The sequence below is a fragment of the Oncorhynchus masou genome, chromosome 6 (genome assembly GCF_036934945.1).
Source record: "Oncorhynchus masou masou isolate Uvic2021 chromosome 6, UVic_Omas_1.1, whole genome shotgun sequence".
NCBI classification, from domain to species: Eukaryota; Metazoa; Chordata; class Actinopteri; order Salmoniformes; family Salmonidae; genus Oncorhynchus; species Oncorhynchus masou.
Genome location: NC_088217.1, coordinates 44,393,858 through 44,415,663, shown reverse-complemented (window position 1 = coordinate 44,415,663; position 21,806 = coordinate 44,393,858). Strand labels below are relative to the sequence as shown.

General features: G+C 42.8%; 1 protein-coding gene across 4 annotated transcripts; it reads left to right on the top strand.

The window, feature by feature from the left end:
- The first annotated feature begins 1,801 nt into the window (after positions 1-1,801).
- On the top strand, positions 1,802-21,517 carry LOC135542093 (GATA-binding factor 2-like). 4 transcript variants are annotated; one of them, XM_064968750.1, is made up of 6 exons: positions 1,802-1,996; positions 10,289-10,747; positions 11,677-12,249; positions 15,329-15,474; positions 18,064-18,189; positions 20,869-21,517. In XM_064968750.1, the coding sequence occupies exons 2-6, from the start codon at positions 10,522-10,524 to the stop codon at positions 21,166-21,168; spliced, it is 1,371 nt and encodes a 456-aa protein (XP_064824822.1). In that variant the 5' UTR covers positions 1,802-1,996; positions 10,289-10,521; the 3' UTR covers positions 21,169-21,517. The 4 variants fall into 4 exon arrangements, with proteins under 4 accessions (XP_064824822.1, XP_064824821.1, XP_064824820.1 ...); XM_064968749.1 differs by lacking the exon at positions 1,802-1,996 and adding an exon at positions 9,886-9,986; XM_064968748.1 differs by lacking the exon at positions 1,802-1,996 and adding an exon at positions 9,886-10,076.
- Positions 21,518-21,806: the final 289 nt, after the last annotated feature.

Genomic DNA, 21,806 nt, shown 5'->3' with positions numbered 1-21,806 from the left:
TTAATTTACCCAACCTTTTTTTTTGTCAAGTGATGATGGGCTACCGTCTTGTAAATAAACATAATCTAAACGAAAAGAACTATTCGTGATGAGTGTTTGATTATAATTATTAACATTAACAAGTATTATCATAAACTTTGCTGTTGTTGATGATGTAACTTTATGTGGCCTAAAAGAAAGAACTGTTGCTTTTGGGGTGGATACAGTGAAAATAATGGACATTCAAATTGATCTCTTATGTCTACTCCAAGTTCCCAAATGTTTAGTGAATTTTCAACTTCTAATTTGAATAATGGGATAACAACATCCGGACAGTGGTCGAGTTGACATTTCAAGGAAGGTATAGGCAGGCTAGAGTCACCACTAAGTCTATAATGCTCTATCCAGTTTCAACAAGAGATGGTGGCTTTAATTGTGCGCGGTCATTGAATTTGATATTGTACAACAACATTTTGAAGAAAATGAAAGCCTATGCGCCATACAGGCTATTTAAAATATGGGCCTATAGGCACACACTTTCGTATGGCGTCAAAATACAACAACCGTGTAGCCTACAGCTTTTTCTGCCTCCACGGAGGGTTGCCATAAAGCCATCTTAAGATAACATATAAGTTATCTCCTGTCTTTCTTTCTCCAGCTGTTATTCTTCTTTATTTTGTGAAATTCTGATATATGTAGACCAGACCGATTATTATCCGTTTATTTTTCTTTCGATTATTTAATCAACCAGGCCTTTGGGAGTGACAAATACACTAGTGACAGTGTGTATATTATTTTCTGTTGTTGTTTTTATCCAAGGTCTTATTCATGGACGCAAAACAGAGGTATTTGCTGAAGCGATTTTAAGCATTGAAATGAATGCAAGTAATTCTGTCAAAGTTCAATTTTTCTTTATTTTCTTTATGCAAGCTTGGTTTTCTCCTCTTTTTGTGTGTGTGCACTCTAGGGGACACGGCCCGGGATGCAGCAGTCCTTGCACCTGCCTGGCTTTAGCTGCAGCGCACGAGCCTAGGTCGCGTGCAGGAGATTTTGAGGCTTTGCATGTTTTAAAGTTGGTGTTAATGTGTGGGACAGAGTAAAAAGAAGATCGTGGGAGGGAGGGTCGGTCATGGGGTATACCGTATTTCAATCAAAATGAGCGGGGAAGGAATTCATTACACCGGATTGCTGTAGGCCAATTATATTGTGCATGTAGTTTTAGTTTGCTTGAGAGCCCAGCAACCCAAGATAGCTCAATATGTAATATAATCACACCAATCTGAGTTAACTAAACTCAATAACCTGATTGGGAAGATGTTTGATCCAAGTGGATTGGATGACAATAATGAAGCAGTGTCTCTTTAGGAAGCGTGTTTTTCGTATTCACTCATTTACTGGGTTACTCACCTTACACAGGTTGGTTGAGTGATGATACTGACGTGCCACTCTCTCTAACATTCCATTAGCAACTGTTCTGCTTCGACTATGAAGTGGAATTGTTGGCCGGATAAATCTTATGATTAAAAGGGTTTTAAGAATGAACTAGATACTGTGAGCCCCCTCTTTCACAATCCATATCAAAATGCTCAAAGAAGTCACGACCCGGAAGACAAGATTGAGACTGGTTGACGCACCATAACAACATACATTGCTCCTATGTCTATCAAGTTTTTTTCCCCTCGTTTTCATCGGAGCTATAGAAAGAAAACGGTGGAGAGAGAGAGATAAATAGAGATAACGGGAGAGATAGAGGGAGAGAAAGGAGGGGGGCGATGCTAAACTGCTTGCCAACTGACATAACTCTTTTGGGACAGAGGGACATAGCTTCCACAGCAGCATCACTAACAAACGCGGATTGATTTTTAGGCAGTCCAACACCCATAACTGCGCATAAAGGGAAACGTCAGCGAGAACTACATAGTGCCAGGCAGGCGAAACCGAGACCCGGTTATAGGCTACCGGACTGAATCTCTCATTACTCCTCTCCCAGACAGAGCAGGACCGAGTCAGTCTGGTGGTAAGAGATATTCATTATTTACTATTTACTATTGTTGTAAGTGGAATTATTTCGACATGCTGTAAATTCCTTGCAATCGTGTTACTGGTTGGGGTACATATTTAAAGACTAGTTGTCCATCAACTGAAATTAAATATGTGAGAGTAGGCTATCCAAGCGAACAGCTTTTTTTTAACCATCTGCCTATATATCATTTACAATATACTTGCCTAATAATGATGCATCGTTGACTGCACACATTATAGGCTACATTATAGGCTACAGAGAGCCCGAGTTGGCACCGCACTTGGAGTGGCACCGTCACGGAGTAGCCGTCACGGAGTAGCCGTGTTAGAATGTGGGAAGAACAAGATAACATATAAGCTATCATAATAATAACAATAGACTACAATTTCACTGCATTTTATGCAGACATTTTCTCATGTGTTTATGTCATATAGTCTTTCGTTTATAAGAATTCGTTACGCAGCATGTAATCTAATTCTGCTATTATCTTCTGCTTATGTATTGCATGCACTTCCCTGTAAAATATATAATTACTACTATCAAACACCACGGTTTTCTGGCTTGCAAAACAACAACATCATTTTTTTAATCAGACTAAATAGAATGCATAGAAACAGTATGCTATAGCTCCTTTTAGTATTCGTTATTACTTGTCTTTGTAACTATTGGGCTGTATAAACTAGGAATACAACACAATGTGATTCATTAAACATGAAGTCATCTGGTAGAGCTAAGGTCCTCCCAAAGACATACCTTCCGCACCATCGATTAGGCTATCATTTGTCCAGATTCAATTCTTCATGGTTTAACAGTGTTATTACATGGTTATTACGAGTAGCCCAATCAGTTGAATGAACTGACTTCATGTGATCTGTTTTTTACTAGATGTTCGTGAAGTATTAAAAAGTTAATCACAATTGAACTTTAATTAAACGTGACAATTGCTGTGGCCTTGGGTTATGGAATTGTGGAATTGTGCAGATCTAGGCTAACCAATCATGGGTGTGAGATTAACATCAGCGTCATATTAAGATGACGATGTATGTATCCACTAATCACCTGTGCTTTCAAACGCATTAAGACTCCAGTAACCAACCCCCTTTCATCAAAAGAAAGGGCAATAACGTCATGGTCTCAATGGTCGAATAGAAACAGGGGCGGGACTGTTGTCTCGAGCAGGCAGATTTATTGCCCTCGTGAGACTGTCATCAGCTAATAAAAACGACACTTACACTCGAAACTCAGCATGTGGCCCCTTACCTATCAGTCCCCTCACATGCCATACCAGTTAAGCATCCCTTTTCTGATGATCACTTAGACCTAATATAAATACACTCTCAAATGATATCAAGGCTACCAGTGAGGTCCATGGAGCCAAAACGTACAGAAGTCCATCCAATAATGGGCCATTATACTGTGAACATTTCCTTTGAACATACAGTAGCCAGATTCACCAACTCAGAAAACAGTTAATGCATCTAGTTTAATATGAGGGTGAAAATGCATTGCTTTCACAACCCTATTCTGGGTTTGCACTTCCACTAGGATGGGCTGTGTGCTGGGTGGTGTCTGCTTCTGTCTACTCTATAGCCCCCAGTGCCCTGTGCTCGATGTAATTACCCATGAGTAAAGGACAATAATGCTTCAGCTGGTTTGTGTCATTCTCCTCTCCCCAGCTCTGCTTATCTTCACAAACCCCTCTGTGGCTTTCTCTACCCGCCCCCCCCTCACCCCCACCCTCACCCCTCTGAATAATGATGGATGTTGACCATAAGCAGGGGGAACAAACAGGTAGAGAAAGGCAAGCTCATTTCATGGCAGCACCTGTTAATTATTGGAATGGTCTCTGTTGCTCGTACACTGACTCTGGTTCAGTAATAACCATGTTGTGTTGTTTTCATGTTGTGTAGCTACCATGCTTTGTTGTCATGTGTTGCTGCCTTGCTGTGTTGTTGTCTTAGGTCTATCTTTATGTAGTGTTGTGTTGTCTTTCTTGTTGTGATGTGTGTTTTGTCCTATATTTTATTTTTAATCCCAGCCCCCGTCCCCGCAGGAGGCCTTTTGCCTTTTGGTAGGCCGTCATTGTAAATAAGAATTTGTTCTTAACTGGCTTGCCTAGTTAAATAAAGGTTAAACAATAAATAAATAAAAAATAACAACCGTCCGGTCATTCACCTTACCATAGCAATGGTCATTAGGGATATCTTCAACATGAGATGTGCCTTTTGTTAAGTAAATCAGGTGTTAAATAGGGTGAAAATGAGACTGGAGCAGGACTTTAAAGCTGACCACTGCACAGATAGGAGTAGGACTTTAAAGCTGACCACTGCACAGATAGGAGTAGGACTTTAAAGCTGACCACTGCACAGATAGGAGTAGGACTTTAAAGCTGACCACTGCACAGATAGGAGTAGGACTTTAAAGCTGACCACTGCACAGATAGGAGTAGGACTTTAAAGCTGACCACTGCACAGATAGGAGTAGGACTTTAAAGCTGACCACTGCACAGATAGGAGTAGGACTTTAAAGCTGACCACTGCACAGATAGGAGTAGGACTTTAAAGCTGACCACTGCACAGATAGGAGTAGGACTTTAAAGCTGATCACTGCACAGATAGGAGCAGGACTTTAAAGCTGACCACTGCACAGATAGGAGCAGGACTTTAAAGCTGACCACTGCACAGATAGGAGCAGGACTTTAAAGCTGACCACTGCACAGATAGGAGCAGGACTTTAAAGCTGACCACTGCACAGATAGGAGTAGGATTTTAAAGCTGACCACTGCACAGATAGGAGTAGGACTTTAAAGCTGACCACTGCACAGATAGGAGTAGGACTTTAAAGCTGATCACTGCACAGATAGGAGCAGGACTTTAAAGCTGACCACTGCACAGATAGGAGCAGGACTTTAAAGCTGACCACTGCACAGATAGGAGCAGGACTTTAAAGCTGACCACTGCACAGATAGGAGTAGGACTTTAAAGCTGACCACTGCACAGATAGGAGTAGGATTTTAAAGCTGACCACTGCACAGATAGGAGCAGGACTTTAAAGCTGACCACTGCACAGATAGGAGTAGGATTTTAAAGCTGACCACTGCACAGATAGGAGCAGGACTTTAAAGCTGACCACTGCACAGATAGGAGTAGGACTTTAAAGCTGACCACTGCACAGATAGGAGCAGGACTTTAAAGCTGACCACTGCACAGATAGGAATAGGACTTTAAAGCTGACCACTGCACAGATAGGAGCAGGACTTTAAAGCTGATCACTGCACAGATAGGAGCAGGACTTTAAAGCTGACCACTGCACAGATAGGAGCAGGACATTAAAGCTGACCACTGCACAGATAGGAGTAGGACTTTAAAGCTGACCACTGCACAGATAGGAGCAGGACTTTAAAGCTGACCACTGCACAGATAGGAGTAGGACTTTAAAGCTGACCACTGCACAGATAGGAGTAGGACTTTAAAGCTGACCACTGCACAGATAGGAGCAGGACTTTAAAGCTGACCACTGCACAGATAGGAGCAGGACTTTAAAGCTGACCACTGCACAGATAGGAGCAGGACTTTAAAGCTGACCACTGCACAGATAGGAGCAGGACTTTAAAGCTGACCACTGCACAGATAGGAGCAGGACATGAAAGCTGACCACTGCACAGATAGGAGCAGGACTTTAAAGCTGATCACTGCACAGATAGGAGCAGGACTTTAAAGCTGACCACTGCACAGATAGGAGCAGGACATTAAAGCTGACCACTGCACAGATAGGAGTAGGACTTTAAAGCTGACCACTGCACAGATAGGAGCAGGACTTTAAAGCTGACCACTGCACAGATAGGAGTAGGACTTTAAAGCTGACCACTGCACAGATAGGAGTAGGACTTTAAAGCTGACCACTGCACAGATAGGAGCAGGACTTTAAAGCTGACCACTGCACAGATAGGAGCAGGACTTTAAAGCTGACCACTGCACAGATAGGAGCAGGACTTTAAAGCTGACCACTGCACAGATAGGAGCAGGACTTTAAAGCTGACCACTGCACAGATAGGAGCAGGACTTTAAAGCTGACCACTGCACAGATAGGAGCAGGACTTTAAAGCTGACCACTGCACAGATAGGAGCAGGACTTTAAAGCTGACCACTGCACAGATAGGAGCAGGACTTTAAAGCTGACCACTGCACAGATAGGAGCAGGACTTTAAAGCTGACCACTGCACAGATAGGAGCAGGACTTTAAAGCTGACCACTGCACAGATAGGAGCAGGACATGAAAGCTGACCACTGCACAGATAGGAGTAGGACTTTAAAGCTGACCACTGCACAGATAGGAGTAGGACTTTAAAGCTGACCACTGCACAGATAGGAGCAGGACTTTAAAGCTGACCACTGCACAGATAGGAGTAGGACTTTAAAGCTGACCACTGCACAGATAGGAGCAGGACTTTAAAGCTGACCACTGCACAGATAGGAGTAGGACTTTAAAGCTGACCACTGCACAGATAGGAGCAGGACTTTAAAGCTGACCACTGCACAGATAGGAGCAGGACTTTAAAGCTGACCACTGCACAGATAGGAGCAGGACTTTAAAGCTGACCACTGCACAGATAGGAGCAGGACTTTAAAGCTGACCACTGCACAGATAGGAGCAGGACTTTAAAGCTGACCACTGCACAGATAGGAGCAGGACTTTAAAGCTGACCACTGCACAGATAGGAGCAGGACATGAAAGCTGACCACTGCACAGATAGGAGTAGGACTTTAAAGCTGACCACTGCACAGATAGGCCTACAAACCTACGGCAGAAGAAAAGAGGCATCCTGAATTGACATAGTTTTGCTACCATCGTATTGCCTCTTATTCATAACAATGCCTGTCATTGCCATGTATAGCCAATGAACATTTCTTATGGGAATAAATGTTTTTCCTCAGCCATAGGCAGCAAGGAAGGGTTCATGTGCTTACCTCCAAGGGCTCTACCGCTCCAGTAGGATAGCATCCCCTGTGAGACAATGCTGCTATGTCCTTGAGCGAGGACCCCCCCCCACACACACACACACAAACCCATCATCCCATCCTTTGTTCCAGCACAGATACAAATGGGATTAATGAAGGTATAAATTACAGAGGGGTAAATCCCGTTGAGTAATCCATTTGGCAAACATGCGAAACAACAATGGAGAGGCTGCTTGCTGGGCCTGACCCACCCAGTCCCAGCCACACAGCACAGAGCAGGCTGCGGTACAGAGGAGCACAGCACCGAGGACAGACAACCACAGACAGACAACCACAGACAGACAAACAGCAGCGGTGATGTAAGGGAAAAAAAGATGACCTGCTATGATCACTATTAGGGTTTGGTCAAGACCAGATTTGAATTCCTCTTGCTTTACATTGAAAACATGTAGTCGTTGCATTGCTGTTAAATTGATGCATCATAGTTGAGAGAGATCTTTTGTGTTGATGCTTTTTATTATTTTTTCAGTGCAGTCCTGTACTTTTTTAATTGAAATATCTTTAGGGAATTCTAATTTATTTTGTACTTTAGACCAAAGTGCCATAGAAAACATTGTTTGAAATCTATGTAACTTGACCTGCTCAATGAATGACAATTGACAGAGTTAATAATTATTTCAAAGAAACCTATTTATTAAGACAGATGTCCTCGCTACACCTGACATTTTCAGCTGCTACAGCTCTCATTTCAGGAGAATGTCTGTTATTTGAGTGATTACATAGGGAGACCCTTGGGTGTGTTATGACCCCACATACACTAATTTGTTGATTTTAGAAGTTGACAAGCACAGAGAGCTGAGCTCATCATGTCATAGCCCCTGACCAGATGCCAATGACTGAATGCCAAGCCACACACTCTCGCTCCCTCGCGCGCAAGCACGCACGCACACAAACACACACTCCCTGCAAATATCCTCATATCAAAGCCCAAACTGTCCAAATTCCCTCGTTCTAACATTGCGTTAAGCTATTCATGCATCCTTTTTTTCACAGGTTGAGTATAGTAGTCTAAGTATGTAATTATTTAATTTAGGCTTGGCCAAAACATCACTGTATTTCTATTAGAATTAACAAAACTTGGTCGTAACTGATCTCGAGGCTTTTTTGGAACAATTGTGAAGTCCATGCGCTGAGATTTTTTTCTGTGACGTCTAGTCTGGGCGTCAGAGAGGCGGCCAGTCTGGGCCCCGAGCTCCCTCCAATTATTGTCTGTCAATCACGCACGCACACACACACACATTCTTTATTAAAAAAGACATTCAAACATTTTCTTTTTAATATTTAATATCGTGATGTATGGCACGAAATGCCACATTTTTACTATAGAGGGTAAGCCAGTACGTCTTGACTGGCGATTTTATCCTGGATGCGCTTTCCCCGTATTATTTTGATCAGGTACAGACAGGCCCATAGAATACCTGTGCAAAAGTGTGTAGGCTACAGTATTTCATCACATTATAATAAAATACCACTTGAAGGCTAAACCTAATAACCTCATAACAAGCGCTGGATTATAGACTACATTGTAGGAGGTTCAGTTGGTAGCCTATTATTCATCGGCTTTTGCTTATGAGGCCTTCCAATCTATTCCTGGCTTGAAATAAATAAATCACAGGTATTTGGGTATGTAGACAGGTATTTGGGTATGTAGACAGGTATTTGGGTATGTAGAGCGGTTGTAGGAAAAAGCGCTGGTTATACCGGCGCACTTGATAAAAGGTTATTGGCGACACTCTGTCTTTATGCCTGTGGTGGACAAGCCTTCTTGTTTCAGCCATGAGGTGAATGTAAACAAGAATTAACAAAGTGTTGCTAATGGTCACCAATTGGTTTTACACAGATGAGGCGGGACTGACGCCCTGTCTGTACCACCAAGTGAGAAAAAGGCGCCATTAACATGCAGAAAGTGTTAACTGCTCTAGATCATAGGCAAAACCAATGTTTTCACAAGAGGAATGTCGTGACTAATAATTAAAGACAATTAGGCGCTCACAACAATGGCCCCACTTTCGAAGTCATAAACGGATTCTCTCCTATTAATCTTAGAGGTACTGAAAATTGGGTTTATATACATTGCAGGTTCATGTGATCATTCACACGTGCAATTGGTGTTGTTCTACAAGCAATTTACATAATTGGCATATAGAATCCTTGTAAAATATGTCCAAACTGCCGATGCAGTTCTCCACAAGGGCCTATGCTGTAAAACAAAACTTGTGAAAACCAACCACTATACTGTTGAATACAGAATAATAACCAAAAGACTGCTTAATTATTTTATGATGTTTGATAGCATTTCAATTAGCCCACTAAACACGTTGAACATCTAATCTGGTTGGTTTCATTTAACTAGCCTATACAAAATAGCATTGGCATACCCTTTGAATTCAAACTTAGCAATATAATGTTGTGTTTTCTAAAGGCTAAACAATCTCAAGGTGGTGTGCAAGGCTAAGTGACAACAGCCTACAGGCTACTGCGTTTGCCAGATAATGTAGGCCTAGTTGACTGTTACAGAAATTGTCAGGCTTACAATTTACAGTTTCAATTTACCTCCATCTGGGCTGTCCGTCTCTGAGTGTTGGTAAAAGAAGACATTATCAGGGGCAAATTGCTCATTCTGCGAGCTTCACGAGAGAGAAAAGTCCCCCGAGAAATTACACCGCTGATTGATATGTCTTTTAGTTTTTTGGTCCGGGGCATTACTGTTTCGAATGGAAACTGAAAGAGCTGGGATACATGAGCCAATTGCAGCTATACTGATCTGTGATTGGCTTACAGGAGGTCACTGCTCGCCCTTGACTCCGCCCCGACTCGCTTGATATGGAATTTACTGGCGCCAGTCGCGTCAGTGTACTGCCACAATTCAATAGGAAAGTGCGCCCGGGTACCTCACGGATCAGGCGTTTCAGAGATTAAAGTGTGTTTGAACAGCTGATCGTAGTCATAGATCAAACTTTCAACAGGTAAATTCAGAAGAAATATTTTTTTTCCAATGGAATAAGATTGGATGCATGTGTTATGAGTATAACATTGCAGCAATGGTGCAATGCACTGTAAGTAGTTTTTTTTTAATTACAGTTTTGTGGTGAAAGCTGTTTGTAAAAGGTCGTCAGTATGCTGGCTATACAATGCTCCTGGGATGATTGAACGTATAGGGAAAACATCAATCTCGTATATTTTGCATACATCGCCGAAGGAGTTGTGCAAAAGAGTCTGGCACAAGGTTGTGTATTAAATTATAAAATGTTGTTGTGTTTCATTGCAGGTGTCAGTAAGAGCCAATAAAACGGATCAGGGATTCTATTTCTGAAGCAAAGAACCTGTAAGGAGAGTGTGCCGAAACCCCGTATGACATCACTACGTCCATCCTTTTCTCCACATTTCGGGACTGTAAAAAGTGCTTAATCCAGGAGAAGGACCACATAAAGATAACTTATATTTTCAGAAAAAGTACGACGTTTCGGTGATATCTTGGATAAAGTTATCGACGATTTAGGTATGGAAGTCGCAGCCGATCAATCTCGGTGGATGGCGCATCATCACGCCGTGTTGAATGGGCAGCATCCAGACTCGCATCACCACAGCTTGGCCCACAACTATATGGAGCCAATGGCGCCGCTTTTGCCCCCAGACGAAGTGGATGTGTTTTTAAACCACTTGGACTCTCAGGGGAACCCCTACTATGCCAACTCCCGGGCCAGGGTTACATACAGCCAGGCACATGGTAAGACGCGCTCAGCCTTGTGACTAAACTGTATTAATTAAGTCTGCTTTATAGCCTTTAGGTAATTGTGAGAGGGTGCAATAAGACAACATGTATCCAACCACCCAGGCTGTTGCTTTAAAACTAATCGATGGTAGGCCTATATTATTGCCATAACTGGTTGTGTGATGTTTGATGCACAAGAACATTTTCCCATTACCAGTAAAAAGTCGTCCATACAGAACCTTGTATTTAAAAAGAAATCTAGATATGGTATTTTGTTCAATATGTGAGAACATAAATGATGTCAATTGAAATATTGTAAACACATAGATGTCCATACGCGTGGCTGTCTCTGGCGTACGGCATTGAATCATAAAACGAGCATTTCTAGCAAGAGACAGCGAGGGGAAAGGGAAGTATGTCATTTAACCCCTCTGTTGGAGCAGGGGTTTTTAGAGAGAGAGAGAGAGGGGCACTCCCGGATATAAAACCAAAACCCAAAATGACTAATAACATTATTTAGTCCGAGATCTGGAACTGAGCGACCAACAGGCCATTGGCAAATAGCAGTTCAGTCGGGGCCCCTACACTCCCATTTTCTCTCCGTTGATTTTTTTCTCCCATACATGCTTTCGACAATAAGAGATTGTGTTGCAACAAGCGTAAACATTAACATATATTAACACATATTTTTGTCAAGTAGTCTATGGTACGGAGCTGTAGTAGCCTAACTATTGTTTTAGATTTCGCTGGGGACTGTAAAATGTCGTGGTTTTAAAGTAGGCTATTTTAATAATTTTTACTCTAAGAAAAATATACCTCAATGTCGAGTTTAAATAGTTTGGAATTGACATCAACAGGTGAGGAGACAGCACTTTACGCAGTGTTATAGTACTGGACACATCGCTTTCGATTAGAAAAAAAATCATAATATTTCTTATTTACAGCTCGCCTTGGGAGTCCGGTTTGCCGGCCACACCTCATCCACAGCCCCGGCATTCCGTGGCTTGACAGCGGGAAGGCGGCCCTCTCTGCTGCCCACCACCATAACGCATGGGCGGTCAGTCACTTCAGCAAGCCAGGAATGCATCCTGCTAGCTCCGGCTACCCTTGCAGTAGCAGCTCCAGCACTGCTCCGGTGTCTTCCCTCACCCCTGCGTCCCACTGCAGCCCGCACCATCTCTACAGTTTCCCTCCTACGCCTCCCAAAGACGTGTCCCCGGACCTCGGCCCTACTTCTCCAACCTCCACCTCGACAAGAATGGACGAGAAGGAGTCCATCAAATACCAAGTGTCACTGGCAGAGGGAATGAAAATGGAGGGTTGCAGTCCTCTCCGCAACAGCCTGGCTTCGATGAGTGCCCAAACTCCCGCAACACACCACCCCATCCCGACCTACCCATACTCTCTCCCAACACCACACGAATACGGCGGCAGTCTCTTCCACCCCGGTAGCCTGCTGGGTGGATCTTCATCCAGCTTTACGCCGAAGTGCAAAAGCAAAGCCCGCTCGTGCTCAGGTGAGTTTCATAAGTCTATTATGCGCATAAAGAGTCTGGTATAGCCTAATTATGTACTTTTAAGGTATACAAACATTGGGAGTCAATGTTAGGGCAATATAAACCAGTGTCAGGTCTATGTTTTGTCAAAACGCTTTGGAAGTGCATGTATTTCTGTCAGTGACCAAACAAGAATGAACATTTAGCTTGTTCTAAATGTATTTTACTTATAGGGCTATGAATTCATTAATCTTCAAGAAATAGATTGGGTGGTCCTGTAAGTGTTTCGCTGTCGAACAGTTGCTGTAATAACTTCAGGTTATTTTACCTGCAGCGCTTCTCTCCTTCCCAAACCTGTCCCAGTGGCTCTTATCTCTGTTCCATCGCATTCGTCGCCACTTGGAAACACCATCCACTTAAATGCAATGATTAAGCATTTAACATGAAACGACTAATATTTGAAACGCAAATATTCAGGTTTGAACATGATTAAAACACGTTTGCGTCGAGGCAAGGAGATAACAGCCTAGTCAAACAATCACCAAAATTCAAATACGGAATTCAACGTGAAACATTCGTTTATTTTCAATAATTTGGCTTATAGGCTAGTTGGAAGAATTATTATGAAGAGGGTTCTGAATATAATAATATTTCAATAGAATATGTAATAATACTTATTGTTAATGTTTTTATTAGTAGGTCTGTTGAAAGTGCGACGTGACCTAGGCCTATAATAAGCATGTCTGACAGGCCTATCCAGATTTTAAAATAACGTTGTTGTTTTTTTACAAAATTGCACGAATGCTAACTTAATCATTATTTTGAAACCATATTCTATGTGGTCGTGTTTATGTTTATCGGGCCTGGTTGGCTGGATGCTGAGAATAAATGCCACCAATGCCCTTGTTTGGCAGAAGCTTAAAAAATGCAGGAGTCACGACGCTCTGGCGACTCCTGCCATATCCTGTATACCTTGAGTGAACAAATCACGACCTCCACCGTCCACTGCTCGCCCCAATACTAACAAAGCACTGTCGGGACACGCTGTCACAGACGACAGAGCCCTGCTGTTTGTGTTTTTAAGCATGGCCTTGGCCCAGTGCGCTGAGATAGTGAGAGAGAATCAAGCCCAGGGAGAGGAAAGAATGATTAACACTAGTAGTAATGACCATATCGAAGACAACAAAGTCATAATACAATAATAATAATTGATAATAAGGTTATGATATTGTAATAATAACGTTTCTCTTATAGCAGTTTAGGTTCTCCGAAAAGAGCACATCACCTTCAGATAAATGTATAAACATATTAGATAGTTAATTACATAGTTAATCAAGCCATCACATGAGCTCATAAGGAGACATTTATCATTACATTTGCTCAGGCTAATTAACTCAAAATTAATTATGTTGTGGGCCTGGTGTCCAAAAAGTATTTGAATGTGGAGTCTCTCTAACTGTTTGTTAGTGTATAGAGATATTAGCAAACAACTGTCTTCATTTGGATTATCACTACAGATCAAAGTGTTATTGTCTGATGTATGCTCAGTAGTTCAATAATTTGTGGATGGTAGATTGGTTATGCAAATATTTTAATTAAAACGGTATCCACAAATCCTTTAAAGGGATTATTTCATGGAAGAGCATTGTAACTATCACAACAGAGAAATATATATGAACTTGAATCTTCGATTACAGATCCAGAATCAGTAACTCACATAAGGCCTGCCATCCCTTTATCAGTCCCAAAGTCTGATGGAGCCGTGATGGATTGTTGTCTGAAATGCCACAATGACATTTCAGCAGTCAGCACATACCTTACACAACAGTGTGGCTTCCTGTTTAAATAACCTTACTAGCCCTATCCGCTCACCTACATACCTCCTCCCTGGAATGGCAATGGCCTCAGTCTCTCTACTATACTCTCGGCCAGAGGGATTTCAGTGTTCTCTCCCCAAGGAACTTCCCAAATTACACAACAATTCAACACATTTTGTCATTCTGGAGCTGGAAGGCGATGTTGTATTGATACTGGTGCCTCTGCTGGACTGACAAAACAGGGAGAGAGAGTCAAACACTCAGAATACACTTCAAAAGGAGCGTTGCCATTGTCCCGAGCAGATCCCTTTCTCAGGTTTAGGTGGGACTATGGGTGTTGCTGACATTATAATAGGAATAAAGGCACGATGCTCTAGGGAGAGGGAAACATGAATTAAACAAGGCCATTTTGGTCGGGGTTCAGCAACGGCCCATTTGACTGAGCCTGTGCATTATACCACAGTGCAACCTGTAAGAGGAGAGAGAGAGAGACAGGCAACACCCACTGTCTTTCTGCAGCTGAAGATGTAGAAGTGGGTGAAAAGACTTGAACCCTGAACACACCAGAAGAGGGTCACCACTAAATGGGTCACAGTACCTGCCAGGCACACAAAGAGAAACCCAACAATGAAAAGATTTTGTAAATAATTTCAAAAGTCATGAGTAAAGGGAAACATAGCAACCGGGCTGGTATAAAGTGATACTGAGCTATAATATGGGCACCTATTTGTTGGAGACCACAATGTGGTCAGGCCCACATTTAATACCACCACCAGCACCACACTCTTCTGTTTCCTCTCATGTGTGCCCACAGCACATGAATTATGTAGCTCTAATTTGATGGTGTCTCACATTCATCTGTTTGGACACCTTTGGACACATCCTGGCTGTCTCTGGGTTTCCTACCCTGGATCACTTTACATACAGGTGTCTGTGTCCATGGCGATTCGCCCTGAACCAAACTGTACAAATGGCAGTCATATGGGATTGTCTTTGGCTGGTACACCTGCACACTGATATGTACACTGAGACACTGTCCTCCCAGTTTGTGTGTGTGTGTGAGTGTGTGTGTGTGTGTGTGGGGGGGGGGGGGGGGGGGGGACGACGACTTCATATTACACTACTAATGAAGAGTGTGTCCAGTAGGCTCATGATTTCCTCTGTGTCCTCCTGGCGGCTATTGTCTTCAATGTGAATCCGCTACTGTTTAGCTTTTGATGGAGTGTGAACTTTTTAATTATATAAATGTCCCTTTGTCTTCCCTCCATTTGAATTCTGCTCAGAGGGGCGCGAGTGTGTCAACTGCGGTGCCACATCCACCCCGCTGTGGCGGCGGGATGGGACGGGCCACTACCTGTGCAACGCCTGCGGCCTGTACCACAAGATGAACGGCCAGAACAGACCTCTCATCAAGCCCAAACGCAGACTGGTGAGTCCCCATCTCGCTCCCGTCTACCCTTCCACATCTGAGAAAGGGGGCCAAAATAGAGCACGAAGCAGATACCGCCAGGACAATTCCAGGAAAGTTGTATTTTCCCTATGATCTTCCTGGAATTGTTTGTCCCTCTCACCCCCTGGTGATTACCTCCACCGTCTGTTACAATACTGCTACTATTGCCATTTGAACTGCTATCATTAGTGCTGATACTGCTGATACGGTCACTGATCCCAATACCCATGTTGCTTTGGTTATCACCACACTGAAGTGAGTGAAAAACAGTGCACACACATAAATACTTTGTCCAGTGTTTCTGCACAGGCATTTAGGAGCAAGGATTATTCTGAGCCTTGTTATTTCTAACGCACATAAGCCTATATATTTTCCTTGTCTCAGGTGGGCTGAATTATTACTGTACAAGTTACAAGTTACAAGTTACAAGTTATTATTACAATACATTTTTTTCCCCAAATGATAATGGTTCCTGATTATATTGAAAAGGTTTATTTGTTCATTTTATATTCAGACCTCTGATTAGGATTCATCATTTTGACTGTATAGGATAGGCTTACTTACCATCTCGAACTTTTTAAGATATTCAAGTTGTGAGAAGTGACATCATTTCAGTGGCAGTTCAAGGCACATTCCAAATGCTAACTTTTGGGTAGCTCCAAGCATTTTCGCATTAATATGCAATGGATTTAGATTGATATAAACTTTAAATTCGATATTTACATTTTGCTAAACCACATTTTACTTTATTTATTTAAGGAACTTTTCTACCTTGTTTCCCTCTGTACATGTTAATGATCAGTCGGGGTTTACCCGCCATACCTCATTTCTGTATAGGCTAGATCTGAATAGCTTTGTTCTGACAAAATTAAATCATACTACTATACATAGGCCTAATGGGAATATTTCAATCAATAGCTTATACCTCACTATCTAATTAAATGGACACTCGTTATGCAGTCATCCAGTCATGCAGTTCTAAAGACGCAATAATAGACCAAATTGTAGCCCAATTCACTCGTGTTGTTAAATGTAAATTCGTGTTATAATTTACAAGTGTAGCCTAACCCACGCGGTGGCCTATTTGAAACATCGTAATTGTTTAACACATTGCAATGGTTGCCTGAGTTTGTCTTTGCCTAGGTTATCTTCCATTGAGATACATCTAATGGGATGGAGAACATTGCGAATGTTGTTTTTTATTTCTATAACTCTCTTTTTGAAATATATTGTAACAGACTGTATTAGCGTTATTGTCAGCATTAGTGGAACAAGTAGGCTATAAGTCATTTTAGCGCAGCTTGGTGTAAATAAGCGCGCCTCTGACTCGTTCTCTCGATGAGAAGTCCATTACATTTTCCATTGGTCGGTCTGTGGCCGCAGCTTTGCATTTTCAACTCAAGTGTTTTCAGAGTTTTGTTCAAAGGGCATCCAGTTGTTTCCTATTCGGATATCTGCCCCGGCACGATAAGGAAGCCAGGCTCCCGGGTGTTTCCGCCTTCAACAAATACCGCTGCATTTTGTATGGACCCGGCAGGCCAGACTTTTACAGTATACTGTAAAGCGATTATCATAACACTATAGGACCCAGTTATGTGTGAAGAGAAAGAGAACGTGAGGGGCGGGATGGTTGTGGGGATTGGAAAATAAATGTTATTTATATAATGTTCTTGGTCTGTTGTTTGTTGGTCATGCACCGTTGGCACTGGCACATGCTTTTTGTTGTAGTACTATTCTATTTTTCTGTTTTTTTAAATTCCGTCCGTCGCCGTCCTAGTTTTTATTCGGGATGTTTGGCATGAACCACTGTCATAAAACCCTAAATTAATAAAAATAAATACATAGGCCTACATGCTATGTTATTGTATTGTGAGCCTAAATGTTTCTTATTATGTATGAAGAATAGATCTGTAATGGACACAAAGCGCACTGGCAGACAGGGTCCTGGTCTTATAGACGCCTATAGTCCTTGTCGTTTGATTCTCTGGATCAAGGGAAGGGAGAATCATGCATAGAGACGGTATAAATTATTAATGTGTCCTATCTAATTTTTTTATTAAATGGAATATGACAGCAGAAATTGGTACAAGACAGAAACAACGCAATTTCAGAGAAACAGCTTTTGTAGCATTGCACAAATTGGAAAATTGAATTAAGCTTGTATAAATCACAGAATATATTCAATTAAACAAATACAGATGTGACTCCCTGTAAGCAATTTCATGAGTCTAACTGGCGCTGGCCTGGCTTTGAAGTTATTTGTGAATGTAGCCCGGAGTGTGGGACATCACAATAGGCTATACAACGAGAGGTTTTACGTTTTAAACGCAGAAATAACTTATAGGCAAAAAAATGAACATTTGAAATGTATAGGACTAATCTATAATTAGGCTATGCCTTAGGCTACGCCTACATGGCCATGGTAGTTAATTTCAATAATCGTATTCATGTCATGTTCACTTTCCTCGTTGATCTCTGTTGCCTAAGCGAATGCAATCGTCAAATCAGCTAACATTTGAATGGCTTTATTCATAATGTAGCCTATTAACGTTTTTTTCTCCACCACAGTCCGCTTCGAGACGAGCTGGCACCTGCTGCGCTAACTGTCAGACCACCACCACCACCCTTTGGAGGCGTAACGGCAATGGCGACCCGGTGTGCAACGCCTGCGGGCTCTACTATAAACTGCACAACGTAAGTAGCCTAACCGCTTACATAGAAACTGCGGGGCGAGCTGGTCAAGTGGGCGGACAGCTTGTATCGATTTAGGAGCGGGGGCGAGAGATGCAAAGCCTGCTTTCCCTGTGAAGCAGAACCCGCGGTCGTTTTTTTCCCTTTTTATTAATCCATCTTTGTTTCAATGGTGGGTGTTACTCCCAGGAGAGGCTGGAGGGTGGGACTGTCATTCTGGGTAACGCGTCAGTTACATTGATGTCAGGGTAACACGGAACACAAACCGGCTGCGCGCGTGCGCTATCGTGCATACATTTATTTTGTCCCCCAAACCAAACGCGATCACTACAAGCAGGTTAAAATAGAAAAACAAACTCTGAACCAATGACATTCATTTGGGGACAGTTCGAAAAGCATTAAACATGTATGGCAATTTAGCTAGTTTGTCCTTTTTAGCTAGCTTGCTGTTGCCAGCTAATTTGTCCTATTTAGCTAGTTTGCTGTTGCTAGCTAATTTCTCCTGGGATATAAACATTGAGTTGTTATTTTACCTGAAATGCACAAGCTCCTCTACCCCGCCAATTAATCCACACATAAAACGGCCAACCAAATTGTTTCTAGTCATCTCTCCTCCTTTCAGGCTTTTTCATCTTTGAACTTATATGGTGATTGGCATCTAAACTTTCATAGTATTACCACGACGACCGGCAAAACAGTTTGTCTTTCAATCACCTACGTGAGTATAACCAATGAGGAGATGGCACGTGGGTACCTGTTTCTATAAACCAATGAGGAGATGGGAGAGGCAGGACTTGCAGCACGATCTGTGTCACAAATAGAACTGACTTCTATTTTAGCCCTTGGCATCGCAGATGCTCGTTGGCGGCGAGCAGTGTGGGTGCAATAATTGAATAACATGGATTTCTAAATTGATTTAGCAACGCTTGCGCACGCGACGTGTCCGGTCTGGTCAGCATGTAACGTGTAAGTTACATTTATGTTATGGTAACGCCGTCAGTTACATTGATGCCAGGGTAACGCGTCAGTTACATTGATGCCAGGGTAACGCGTCAGTTACATTGATGCCAGGGTAACGCGTCAGTTACATTGATGCCAGGGTAACGCGTCAGTTACATTGAAACCAGGGTAACGCGTCAGTTACATTGATGCCAGGGTAACGCGTCAGTTACATTGATGCCAGGGTAACGCGTCAGTTACATTGATGCCAGGGTAACACGTCAGTTACATTGATGCCAGGGTAACGCGTCAGTTACATTGATGCCAGGGTAACACGTCAGTTACATTGATGCCAGGGTAACGCGTCAGTTACATTGATGCCAGGGTAACGTCAGTTACATTGATGCCAGGGTAACGCGTCAGTTACATTGATGCCAGGGTAACGCGTCAGTTACATTGATGCCAGGGTAACGCGTCAGTTACATTGATGCCAGGGTAACACGTCAGTTACATTGATGCCAGGGTACCGCGTCAGTTACATTGATGCCAGGGTAACACCGTCAGTTACATTGATGCCAGGGTAATGCGTCAGTTACATTGATGCCAGGGTAACGCGTCAGTTACATTGATGCCAGGGTAACGCGTCAGTTACATTGATGCCAGGGTAACACGTCAGTTACATTGATGCCAGGGTACCGCGTCAGTTACATTGATGCCAGGGTAACACCGTCAGTTACATTGATGCCAGGGTAACGCGTCAGTTACATTGATGCCAGGGTAACGCCGTCAGTTACATTGATGCCAGGGTAACGCGTCAGTTACATTGATGCCAGGGTAACGCGTCAGTTACATTGATGCCAGGGTAACACGTCAGTTACATTGATGCCAGGGTAACACGTCAGTTACATTGATGCCAGGGTAACACCGTCAGTTACATTGAAGCCAGGGTAACGCGTCAGTTACATTGATGCCAGGGTAACGCGTCAGTTACATTGATGCCAGGGTAACGCCGTCAGTTACATTGATGCCAGGGTAACGCGTCAGTTACATTGATGCGAAATTGTCTGAGAGTAGCCCTTTCAGATCCAGCATGGCTTCCAGTCCTGTGTATTCATGTTTAGTGAGATAATTATACGCAATAGCCTTAAAGGCTCATGCCATTTATTGTGGCTTGATCATACCATGCCTGTTAAACCTGTTCCACAACATTTATGGCACCTCAGATTTCCCCCCTCATGTTTATTAAGAAGGCAACATTTTCTGTTCTATCATAGTTGTTTAGATTTTTCTAAATGATCTAAAATTACAAATTACACTTGACATAATTGAATATAAAATCACAGAGAGTGCAAGAAAATATCCAATGACTAAAAATTTAGTTATGAACAGTAAAAAAAGAAAAGAAACACAGTTTAAAAAAAAAAACTTTATTTAACTAGGCAGGTTAGTTAAGAACAAATTCTTACTTACAATGACAGCCTACTGGGAAACAGTAGGTTAACTGCCTTGTTCAGGGGTAGACCAAAATTTGCCTGGTCAGTTCAAGGATTTGATCCAGCATCCTTTTGGTTACTGACCCAACACTCTAACCACTAGGCTACCTGCCACCCCCAGGTAAAAACCACATAATATTAATATGAAGCCTGTATATATATATATATATATATATATTATTTAACTACATTACTCCAGGCTTGTCTGACTACTCCTTAGCTAACATCCCCCTTCCTGGCCTCTCCACAGGTCAACAGGCCAATGACCATGAAGAAGGAGGGCATCCAGACACGCAACCGCAAGATGTCCAGCAAGTCCAAGAGGGGCAGGCGTTCCGGAGATGGCTACGATGAGCTGTCCAAATGCATGCATGACAAGTCCTCCCCCTTCGGCGGTGGCCCTGGCCTGGCTGGACACATGACCCACATGGGCCACCTTCCCCCCTTCAGCCACTCCGGACACATGCTGCCCACTCCCACTCCCATCCACCCTTCGTTCGGCCATCCTCACCATCACTCCGGACGGTCGCCGGCCTGGGCTGAGCACTGAAACCTCCTGAAGCACCTCCATCACCCCTCCACCATATCATCACCACCAATGCTTCTGTCTCTAGAGGGGTAAATTGGTAGGACATTGTTTTGCCTGGCCTCATTTAGAGAATTGATGGAGAGGAGACGTAACTGAAGGGAGAGAGAACGTGAGTGTGCAAAGGTGAAGCGGAACATGGGCGTGTTGAGTTGCTCCCTTCAAGTTGCCTTTTTTTTACTGAGTCACTTTGGTACCCCTCCCACCCTATGAGAGAAAAGATGTGAGGTATTAGGAGAACCACTGCTTTCCCCTCCTGAACCTCTGTAGTGTAATGAGACCAACCCCCCCCCCCTTCCTGTTGTGGACAGACTGTTGACACTGTGGGTATGAGAGACTTTCTGAACCAGCCTCCCCACACATGCATACACACACACACACACCACTGACCCCTAACCCCTCACATGCTGGAATACACACCACCCGCCTGATCCCCCTGGACTTTATTGGAAAAAAGAAGCAAGCAAACAGAAAGTTTATATAAAGTTAATAATTGTTATTATTGTTGTTATAATTGATGTTATACTAGTTGTTATGATAATTTATTTTCACTCTTTTTGCTTTCTTCAGAACACAAGGATATTGTTACGATTATAATTTCA

What these genes read in the sequence shown, in the direction of transcription:
- LOC135542093 (XM_064968750.1), top strand. Translation starts at nt 10,522, where the DNA reads ATGGAAGTCGCAGCCGATCAATCTCGGTGGATGGCGCATCATCACGCC. An exon ending in TACATACAGCCAGGCACATG is followed by an intron (nt 10,748 to 11,676) that starts GTAAGACGCGCT and finishes TCTTATTTACAG; the next exon opens with CTCGCCTTGGGAGTCCGGTT. An exon ending in TCAAGCCCAAACGCAGACTG is followed by an intron (nt 15,475 to 18,063) that starts GTGAGTCCCCAT and finishes TCTCCACCACAG; the next exon opens with TCCGCTTCGAGACGAGCTGG.